The sequence below is a fragment of the Urtica dioica genome, chromosome 6 (assembly GCF_054948205.1).
Source record: "Urtica dioica subsp. dioica isolate 48M chromosome 6, U.dioica_male_clone48M_v1_H2, whole genome shotgun sequence".
Taxonomy (NCBI): Eukaryota; Viridiplantae; Streptophyta; class Magnoliopsida; order Rosales; family Urticaceae; genus Urtica; species Urtica dioica.
In genome coordinates this window covers 34,813,891-34,826,016 of record NC_142761.1, presented here as the reverse complement: position 1 = coordinate 34,826,016, position 12,126 = coordinate 34,813,891, and the positions used below count along the sequence as shown (strand labels likewise).

The 12,126-nt window shown below is 35.0% G+C and overlaps 1 protein-coding gene across 1 annotated transcript; it reads left to right on the top strand.

Moving 5' to 3' along the window:
* Positions 1-6,137: 6,137 nt before the first annotated feature.
* Positions 6,138-6,821, top strand: LOC149393782 (S-protein homolog 29-like). The gene has a single exon (XM_089617837.1). It carries the CDS (start codon positions 6,178-6,180, stop codon positions 6,646-6,648), a length of 471 nt encoding a protein of 156 aa, XP_089473963.1. The 5' UTR covers positions 6,138-6,177; the 3' UTR covers positions 6,649-6,821.
* The last annotated feature ends 5,305 nt before the right edge of the window (positions 6,822-12,126 follow it).

Sequence of the window (12,126 nt, the reverse complement as noted above, 5' to 3'; positions counted from 1 at the left end):
CGATAAATCCATTGGACCATAAATTCCTTGAAAATTCATTTGCAACAACATAGCTCGTTTATTTATTTAAATTTTCCAAAGCGAGCAAGACGAAAGTTTATACTTTACAGGGTGGGCGGTGTTGCGATATTTTTATAACTAGCACGCAAGCGGACGTATCGAACAAGTAATAGTGTTACGTAAGTAACGGATATCGATCCCACAGAGACTAGTTACTATAGCGACGTTAAACAACCTATAGCAAATTGATTTCACTGTATTAAGGTGGGAGGTGCAGGAATTAACTACAATAAAAAGAACAAAACAGCAAAGGAAATTTAACACGAAACTTTAAATAAGAGAAAGTGGGGGTCACGACTTCACCAAAAAATTAAGACTCGGGGGTTTCGGGTTCATACAACTTGACCTACTCTACTCATGCTAATCTCATTCTCCCTATGATATTACTAGCCTCTCTCGAGTGATCTAGCAACCTACGCAATTGACGGATTATACATCCTCTCGGCCTCTAATCCTATTAAAACAATCACTAGCAATAAACACGAGAATTCAAACGATCACATTAAGCTTAAGCCGTCTAGCAACCTAAGAACAAAACGAAGCATGGATTATGAGCATGAGTTTTCGCCCTCTCTCGAGTGACAGAAAACTCCTAAAAACAATCCTAAAGATGGCAAATCCAAAGAACGCATTAAGAACACATCCACACGAGCATGAATAATTAAGTAAATCAAAGCATAACTTCACCCTAACGAAACCCCCTAACCCAATTTAATCCGGCTACATCGCAACCCCGCTAAAAATCTAGCCTCTAACGGAATCCATAGTTAACAACATAATGATCACAACATAATCATAAATAAGAAAAACACTACGAGATTCATGACGGGAATAATGAAACTATCAATTAATTGAGAAATAAAAGTAATGGAGAGTAAGGGAAAGAAAGAAAAACTATTAAAAGCGGGAGTTCACGGTTGCTTGTTCGTCGGATCGTCGACTCAACTTCGCTCCCAAACAAAAGCTCTCCAAAGAAAAGTGCAGCCAAAAGTAGAAAAAAACTAAAACTAAACTAGAATGAGTTAATTAGGTTACAAGAGGTGTTTTTAGCCCTGATTGTGTGTTTTTCGGAGTGATCTGAGCCTTCCAATTCGATCCAAGGGTCTAAAATCTTCAGAAATCGCTAATTTCCTATTCCAGTAATTCGAAGGCGCGCGGCGCGCGGTAGTCAATGCGCGGCGCGCGGACTCATCTTCAGGTTATGCACGCTCCGCGCATAAGACTCTGTGTGATTTCGTGGTTTGTATCCCCGTATGCGCGGCACGCGACTAGAGGCATGCGACACGTAGTCTCGGATTCTATCCTCCCGCGGCGCGCGTATTCGCCAAGTGTCTTGCCCATCTCATTTTTTACTCTATTTCGACCATTTTGACTCCGAATCCCATCATCTTTCCACGAAATTGCTTGTAGACGCTCTAATGCTCCTCTGAACCTGAAATTACTCAAAAACCTACTAGAAACCATTAAAATACTTGAGAACTCGTCGGTTTTTGGTTCGGGAAATAGGAGTTTTACGCGTGATTAACGCACCTATCAGGCGGCCAAGTTCTAGAGAGAGAAGTTCTCAATTTCAAAAATTTGTGTCTTCAACATTGTTAATGAAGTGTGATATTTATAGGAAGAGGTACTGTCTTGAAGTGGTAGTTTCCTCTTTTCCTTATGTTGGCCGTCCAACCTATATGGCATGTGCCATAAATTTGTTTCCTCTTTTTCCTTTTGGCAATTATCTTCATACATCAATGCACAAAATAAATTTCTCTTTTCTCTTGATGGTGTGCACAAAATTTGATTCTAGAACATGCTTCTAGATGTTTCTTTATTTGTTCATGACAATACAAGAAAAGCCCATGTAGAATTTTCACATAAAATTCCATAAAATGATATTCAATAGTCAAGGCCCAAATGTCCATGTTGGCCATGTGTATCATCTAAATTGTCATCATATGATAATGTCCAAAATATTATACTGACATTCATATCATCTTGTGTCCTTATGGACAAAATTACCCTTTAGACAATTTTCGTAAAATTCGTCTAGTTCAACACATGAACTTGTTTTGACTTAGCTACTAGTTTAACAAGTCCTACTCTAATGACTTGTGGTAGTGACCTCATGGATCCAAATGAACAAAGCTTGAGCAAGGATACTTGGACACAAAATTTCACAAAAATTTTCCAAGTTCTAGCTTAATGTCAACTGACTCCAAAAAAAGTTGACACGAAAAATCTCTCGGTTCAAATTAATATGTTTTCTACTCAAAATTCTACTCAATTATGATGAGTGGATCCATTGAATATTATCTATGTTTACACATGAATGTCATCAACTAGATGAGATTTATAAAATTACTATTTTACCCTTCTAATTTTTATTTCCTCAACTCTTTTGTCACTTGTGAATAAGTTAGAAACAATGTATTGACGAGGAGCTAACAGGTCATATTGATTCATCCAAAAGAGTCATGACTCAATTTGGACATTGGCCAGTTCATTTATTCACATTCCAAGGAACAAATCATGAGGTGATATACATTGCATTTCAGCAATCTTGTACATGAATTTCATATCTACGAGACCTTCACAAAGTTGTTCATGACATCTTCATAACTTAGTACTTCATCAATAGGTCTTGTCTATATCATATAGTGAATCTAGAACTCTGACTTTCTCAAATGAGAGTATGTAAGCTATGAAGTTACATGTCTCATTTCAGGTTGAGGTAAGCATGATGCAATTCATTCATAGTGACATTGAGACAGAAGAGGTTAAATTGTTTATTCTTACACTGTCTATAGAAGTGCACTGGTCAATTCAGTATCTTCAGAAGATACCTAGGAAGAACTATAGAATCTCCAACTCTCTATGTCTCATATCAAGATATCATAGGTTCTCCTGACAATCATACTAATATCAATAGCCCTTTGATCCTTAGATTGTGAATATGCTGTTTTAAGCAAAGGATGAAAAGTTTGTTCATGCAAATCTATATTTGACTCTTCATTTTGTTGTTAGGTTTGTTTAAGGACTAAAGAGTAAGGTTTATCATAAAGCTTCAAATAAACAAGGAAGAATGAATGAAAGTTTCAACTCTTTATTAATTATTCAGAAGTTACAAGCAAGAATCTTCGTGAGACTTTATTACATCAAATGCATATAAGCATCCACTATTACTCTTCTTGTGGGCACAATGCCAACAGCCCCTCCTGATGAGGAAACCAGTGATGCTCCTGACAAAGAAGCTGAAGATGAAGAAGTTGAGGGCTCCGGGACTTCCATTAATAAAAAATATGATAATGATAATACCACCGAGTCTCTCTCTCCATAAATATGATTTTTTTTACTTGGTTTGTACTCTCTATAGATTTTTCTTTGTTGGTGTGATGCTTTCTCTTCGGATATTTGCTGCTGGTCTGTACTGCTTAAGACTCTATTCATGGTTGATTTGTTCTCTGCTCAGCCTCTTTCTACCCTATTGTGTGTGTTTAGACATCTTTTGAATAGGATTTGTGTTTGGTTCTGCTCTTTATTTTAGTCCTTTGTGTCACTACTACAAAAACTACTTTTAGAAGCGACGAATACTATTGGTAGCAACTAGTTGCTTCGAATTAGAACCAACATTTTCTAATTAGAAGCAACTAATCTCTTCCATCAGAGTCAACGGAAATCCAAGCAATCTGTATTGAAAAACTTAAATTGTGAGATTGGAAGCGACTTTGTTGCTTCTAATAGTTTTTTCTGCTAATTAGAAACTACATTAAAAGCGACATGTTGTTTCCACGCTCCCAAATTTTTAGCTCCTTTTTTTCTTTGCCAAAATTTTCAATTTTAAGTAAAAAAAAAAAAGTAGTTTTGACTTGCCAAAAAATTAGATGCGACATGTCATTTCCACGCTCCCAAAGTTTTCGGCTTTCTCCGCCAAAATTTTCAGTTTTCAGTAAAACGACGTCGTTTTGACATGTCAAAAATGTTGCTTCTAATCTTAATCAAACTAGTACAAAAGTCGCGTCTTCTTCCCCTGAACCAGACCCACCGCTCTCTCTCTCTCTCTCTCTCTCTCTCTCTCTCTCTCTCTCATCCGCAAACTCTATCTCCGAGCTCTCCGACCACCACCACCACCGAGACCTCTCTCTCTCTCTCTCTCTCTCTCTCTCTCTCTCTCTCTCTCTCTCTCTCTCTCTCTCTTTCCTTCTCTCCGACCACCAACAGCGAGACCTACCTCTCTTTCCCTTAATTTCTTCTCTCCAACCACCAATGTGTCTCCGCCGGCCTCCAGAGTTCACTCTCCGCCGCGGTGCTCTATCTCCGACCCACCACCAGCACCAATCTTCGACACACCACAATCGAGACCCGCCGCCCTCTGATGACATATCACAGCCAAGACCAACCGCCCTCCGACGACCAACCACCACTGAGACCCACCGCCACTAGTGAGACCCACCACCACGACCACCGACCACCACCGACCCACCACCACCAAACCTGCTTCTCTATCTGACTCTCTCCCCCTCTCTCTACTTGTCTCTCTAACTCTCTCCCTCTCTCAGTCTTTCTCGCTCTCTTCCGATGTCGTTCCCCATCGCTATGCCTCCTCCATCGTTAGCCTCGTCGTCCATCGTCGTCCGAAACTCCCCGGTGAAAGCCCTGCCCACTCGAAACTCGCAGCCTGGTGGATATGCCGAGCCTACCCTCCTCAACTCGTCCTCCAAAATCTTGCCCTCAACTCGTCCTCCAAAAACCCCGCCCTCAACTCGTCATGTCAAGCCCGTCGCCTAAACCCTGCCTCGCCTCGATCATAGCCCTGCAGCCCCGTCAATGAAGGTTAGTGGTTATTTATGTTAATTAAGTTATTTTATAAACTAGTTTAGTAATTATTAAGTTAAGTTAATTATTTACGTAGTGTGTGTTGGTGGTCTGTTTTTTAGGCAATCAAGGGGTGGTAGTTAATTTGCATTTATTTTGACTTTTTAATTGTTAGTCTCTTTGCTGGAGTGTCAATTTATTTTTTACTGAGCCAAAGGGGAAATTTATTATTACATGTATTGTTGGCTTATTTTTCATGCCAAATCTGTTCGGAAAGATATTTTGCAACACACTCTAGGATATATTGAGACACCTTGACCGCTATGTGCGGATCTGTATTTATGGAAGATTTCCTGTTTCGCCATAATGATTCGTGAAACACCTTCTAGACATAATTTTTCTGCGTGAATGGGTAAGCAAACTCATTTCGACTTGAAGAGGTGTTGACTACTATAAAAGAGAGAGAGATTCTGCCTTTAGTAGTCTTGACAATGAGATTCATGCAAGATCTGCAGACTAAGAATCTATATGTGTGGTGGGTGTGGTGTGACTCTCTAGACGCTATTCCAGATTCATTGAGCGTTATAGTAATGTTTGGGTTTTTTTTATTTCGTTATTGAGTATTTACGAGCGTTCAAATCGAAGATTGCCAAACAAATGAGAGAGTGTTTACGAGTAGAAGTGAGGGGATCTCAAATATATTTATGTTGGAATCCACGGGTAATTATAAGATAAAGTTTTCGAGACGGGGATCGTTCATATAAGATCATTGTGTACTATTGACTACTTTTCATATAGTTAATTTCCTTTTCACTAAGTAAATTATCCTTCAAAATAAATGACGTTGCACCGGATTGAGTTATCATTTTTTTTTTAATTTTTTTACGCATATATATTTCATCTATTGAATTGGAATAAATTGTAGCATTACTCTACATTATATTCGATGTCTGTATTAACACATAATTTCCGCACACTTTTTAGATAGACACTAATTTACTTATTCATTTATGAGCATACATGATTACCATCGACACTCTATATCTCTACGCCTTTATAATATATAGATATATATATATATATATTTAGAAAAAAAAATCTACGCATTTATAATATATATATATATATATATAGAAAAAATCTACGCCTTTATTTAAAAAAAAAAATATACGCCTTTAAGATTTTTTCTAAATATATATATATATATATACACACACACACATACATATTCTCACAATAACTGACAAATTTGTTAGTGAACAAACCTACTACAAAACGACAGTATAAGAGAAATATAAAATAAACTTAAACACTAGTATGGTGGTTATGATGATGATGATGAAGAACAGAAAAAGTCTGATAACACCATTGACCGTGGTGTTGACCCTGGGCGTGTTGACCATTCTTGCCTTGTTATCACCGCCGGGGCAGAGATACCTCGAGCCGGGAACGGTGTACGAGGTTCGGGTGGTCAACGGGTTCACAGACAACTCATCGCTTGCGGTGGTGATCTGGTGCTCCTCGGAGCACGGAGACATGGGTGGTCGCGCGCTACAAGAGGGTGACGATTTCAGTTGGCGCGTCCGTACGGACTACTTTTGGAGAACACCGAACTACCTGTGCACCGTCAAATGGGACAGGAAGAGGAAGAAGTTTCATGCTTTTCGGGTTTCAAGGGACGTATTTCGTTGTGGTCCGCTCAAGAAGTGCTCTTGGCTCGTCACTCAGAATGGATTCTTTTTCAGCAACGATGAGGTCAACTGGACTAAAGACTTCTCTTGGAAATAATTAGTAAAATGTAATTTTGCAGTTTTTTTTTAACAGTACACTACATGTATATCAATGACTGCCATGGGTTTGCGTTTTTTTGTTTCTTCTTTTGTTTGATATTACGAGTTTCTCAAACAATGTAAGAATAAATTGGTACTATTAGCGTGGTGAGCGAACTTTTCTTTGGCGTGGTAAGCAAATCGGCTCAGTTATAGGATAAGTTTTTATTTAAGGGCCATAACTTTGTAGGATAAATAATGAATATATCGATATTTCCTAATTATATTTTGGGAGCAATTAAGTCAAATGCTCAATAGTCCACATTCATTTTCATTTTAAAAAACAGACAAAGTTTTATTTTATTAAAAAAATATCTCAACAAATCTGGAATAAATTAATTAATTAAAACGTAAATTAAATTAACTTAAAGCGTATATTAAATTTACTCTTTAATTAATTAATTTACTGCCAAAATAGTGATTTTTTTAATTAAATTTTTTTTTACTTAGAATCTTAAAAAAAAATTAGAGTATTAATTAGTTACAACAAATTTTTCTATATTTAGCATATACGAAACCATTAATTTTCGGTTAATGTTTAAATTTTATTTTTCGGGGGCGTAGTTAAAAGTCAAACGTTAGATGCTTATTTTGTTTTAATATTTGTACTATACATTCAAATGTTGAACTATATATACCGATGTAAAAAAAGAATATACCGGTGACGCTTGTCGTCTTGTTGAATTGGAATGCTAAATATTAGAAAAACGTGATTTATGTATAAAAGAACTAACCACACCATTTTTAAAATTCAAACACCTAAAGATTTCAGCAAATTAAAACACCTAAAGATTTCAGCAATTACTGAGTCCCTCTCTGTTCCCACATACGCTCTTTGGGCCTACTAAGTTGCTCGCGTGGTTGAAAATATGCACTCACCTAACCAAAGATATCATCTGAAAATGTTAGTAATGCCTTTTGGATTTACAAACATTTATGATAAACTGACATGGGAATATTTTTTAGTAGCTACTGGTACCACTACTATATTGAGTTCAAGTTTGACGAGTTTTTATGAATAAAATATTGTTTATGGATCGTCTTGTTCAGATTCAGTGAAGAAAAATCCAGAAGCGAATCACATATTAAATTAGACTTACGCAAATTATTTACAGAATCGAATCCGCTATGATATTCCAAACAACACATGACTTTCTAATATGTTTAAGAAATTAGTGTAAGATATCATAGTTTCTCAAACTACAAAAATAATCACATATATGCCAAAACCGAACTAATACAATTTCACTATACATGACACACATAATGCACGTTGATCAAACTAAAAGACCGTTTTTTCAAGGGAGTTAGCAAGATACGTACATAATATGTATAGTACTAAGAGCAACTCCAATGATAATATCATTTTTGGAGTAACTCTTACAACAAATATGACGTAATTTTTGCACCAAATTTTGATTTAATTCTAATGATACAACACCACATTTTACACTAAAGAGAATATTCTAAAAATATAGTTTAATATTAATTTTATTAATTTCATTAGTTACTAACTACATATATAATAATGTAATTGTATTTTATTTATTAATTATGTGTAATATTTAGTGAAAAATAATTTAAAGTAGCAAAAAATAATTATAAAAGTGTAAAAAATTAGTTAACTTCATTACATAGATATTACAACATTTTTCTAGGCAATAAATAATACACCATTAAAAACATAAATATGAGAATTACATATTATAAATTAAATTAATTACTATAAAAATATCTGAAAAAATTAGCATACTGAATTATTTAAGATTTAGTGCATGAAATAATTAGCTCTAAACAATTAAAAAATATTACTTAAGCTATGTATTTCTGATCGTGAATTATGAATTAATTAAATTAAAATAATATTTAGATATTTGGTGTAGTTTTGATACAAAATAAATATTGTTATACTTTGGTACAACACTATTCATTTGGTGTCAAAATTACACCAAAATATAAAAAAATTTAGTTTTTACTATTATAAAACTATAACTCTTATTTATAAAAATTAAAAAAATTTCATTGGGACGTTATAGTTTTTTTTTTTCCTTGCCTCAATTTGACTACGTATTATAATAGCCAATTTGCTTGATAACAAAAATAAATACAAATACAAAACATGTATAAATAATTGCAAAAAATCACCATAGCCTTACATGAGAGATTATATATGTTTGTACATATATTGTGATAAACTTGATTATTTAACAAGTATTTATTGCAACTAGTCAATCTTCTATATTCATTTAAAGATCTAGTCAAAGTTTCATTTTATTAGAAAAATAACTCATCAGGTCAAGATAAATTAATTAACCTTTAGGTTAATTAATTTATTTCAGCTTGATGGTTATTTTCTTAAATAAATTAAATTAACCTAATTAGTTAATCAATTTATTTCGGTCTGATGAATAATTTTTTTAATAAAATAAAATTTTTGTTATTTTTTAAAAAGAAAGTAGGTTATTAGTTTCCGGCGCCCCATTATTTAAATCCTTATTATCTAAGAAAACGTTTAATCATACCTGAACTAAAGTGTGTCAATATGAGAAAAATAAAATCATAATCAAGGAATGATCATTGAGGAAAATGACAGAGTTGAACTACATATATATATATAATAATTCATATCTATTTTAATAGCTAGTGCTCGGCTATTCACACCCCTATACATATGGATAAGCCGATGAGATATGCATCTATATGCGTGAAACCCCATTTTGTTGCTAGTGGAGAAAGCAAGAGTGTTCAGATGAGATTTGTTCTTGAAAAGCTGAAAGCATCATCATTTCGGTGGTTATCTTTTAGAACAATAATTGTGTAGTAGATTTCTATACCATGTGTCTCCTTAATGTGTTAATCTTTGTTGTATGTCCAAGGGATCACTATGTCTACAATCTTAATTTGTAGGTACAATAGGATAAATTAGGTCCTTAGCTATACGAATAATTTTTGTATACGACTAATCGTATTATAAAGAGTAACTGAGTTTCACCAAAATTTAGTTATTTTAATTAGGATTATTTACTTTTGCATGTTACTAGTCACATTCAAATAAGGTGATCTTTGATTTTGGATGCGACTTTGTCTCATCGAAAAGTCAAAAAATTATGAACGGGATATAATTGATCCCCCATTTTTTTGGTTAATTTTATAACGTTGCATCCAAAACTAATCAAAATAAAATTGGGGGAAACTTCGACACGTCACTAAATCTAATTGACCTAGATATTGGATGAGTTTTTCAATTGAGCACTGGATACGACAATGTTGCATCCAATGTCTCACACAATATCTAGGTCAAGTCGATTTAAAGACTTCGTCTTCTTTGCCTCTCCACACTCGAAAAACTCTCAAAATTTCCTTCACTCTACCATTCTCCTTAACTCCGCTTCTCTCTGGACCCTTCACTCCGCCTCTCTCTCTCTCTCTCTCTCTCTCTCTCTCTCTCTCTCTCTCTCTCTCTCTCTCTCTCTCTCTCACCCCTCCGAGACCCCTCATGCAGCCCCCGTTCGCCACGACCTTCACCAAGCCAATGTCCGTCGCTGCTCTGTTCGACCAATATCGAGCCTCCGACCGCCTCTCTCTTCTCATTCTCAATTGTGGTCCTTAGAGCTCCTATGTGGTCCTCCATCTCCGCCTCTCTCTATATCTCTATCTCAAGATCCACAGCCTTCTATCGAACAGCCTAGAAACCAAACCCACATCCCACTAAGCTAACCCTGAATTTTCATTGTGCAGCCTCGCCTCTCACCTCGTGCTGCTGCCTAGCCACTGCTCCGCTGCCCCACTAGCGCCCGGTTAGTGAAATATCATGTTAATTTATTTTGTTAAAGTGTTAGTTAATAAAATTAGTAATTAGTTTGTATGTTAGTTGTAATGTGAAATAATTTGAGTAGGTTATTTTTAAATTTAGTTTAAACTTTTTCATGAAATTTGTTAACTAGCTTATAAATTGGTTTTTCAATTAATTTATTAATTTGTGTTCTTATGATCTAATTAGTTTATATTATTTTGAATAATATGTAAAGAACTTTAGATTATGTAAATATAATAGTTTGTGTTATCTGTTGTTGGTTTAGTTAACATGATCAATAACATTGTATTACTTTAGTTAGCATTTTTTTTAATTGAATCAAAATTAATTAGTTGCTTGTTACATTATTGTAATTAATGAGTTTACTATAGTGTCAAATAGTTAGTAATGAATTATGACTTTTTAAATGATTGTGACCGAGCCACGGAGGCTCGGTTTAGGCTCTAATTGATTAGTAGGGTTGTTTTGGATGATATATATATATATATATATATATATATATATATATATATATTTATTTGAAATTTCAGGTTTTTTCTTTGTCAATATTGTAAGGAAACTCTGCTAAAATTAAAGTAGAATATTTCAAATCAGACAACAATTTTCTAGTGTTTGATCGCAATTTCTACGACCAAACTTTAAAAATAATGTATCTGTCTCTCCTGCTCTACCAAATTCGCTCTCGGTCTTAGAATAACGATCTTTCAAAATTAATTAATATTTTAATTGTCTCTCTTGTTTCCCCACTCGTTCAGCGAAATGCAAAATCTATGTAGATATTGGATTACCTAGATCGATCTAGTAGCTTTAGCTACGGAAAATTGGATGCGACAAAAGTCACATCCAAAAACGGTATATATATATATATATATATATATATATATATATATATATATATATATATATATATATGTTGTTGGGTTATCTTCTACAGCAAATCTGTTCTGGCAACGTGCTCCAGGATATGTTGAGACATCTTGATCACTATGTGTTGATCTGTATTTTTGGCAAGTTTCCAGTTTTGCTTGAATGATTTGCGGAAGACATTCTACATTGATTCTTTTCGCGTGTATAGGAATCACTACTACAAAACAAGGATTCTACAACGCTTAAAAACCGTTGTGGAATGATTCTACAACGCTTGTCAAGCGTTGTAGAATCCTGCGTTGTAGAAGCTTCTACAACGCTTAAATATCCGTTGTAGAATCCAAGAGGTTTCTACAACACTTAAACATCCGTTGTAGAATCCAAGAGGTTTCTACAACGCTTAAATATCCGTTGTAGAATCCAACTTTCTACAACGGATATCTAAGCGTTGTGGAACCTTCTACAACAGTAGACATCCATTGTGAAATTTTCAAATAATTAAAAAACACCCGCCGCGACAACGTATAATTGTCGCTGCGGCGAGATTATTCTACAACGGATATTATATCCGTTGTAGAATCAACTCACCGCGGCGAAAATTATACGTCGCCGCGGCGTATATTTCGCCGCGGCGACGTCATATCTTAGCCGCGGCAAGATGCTTCTACAACGGATAATCATGCGTTGTAGAAAGGCCATGAATTTTTTTTAAAGAAACTCGCCGCGGCGACGAAAAATGCTCGTCGCGGCGAGACT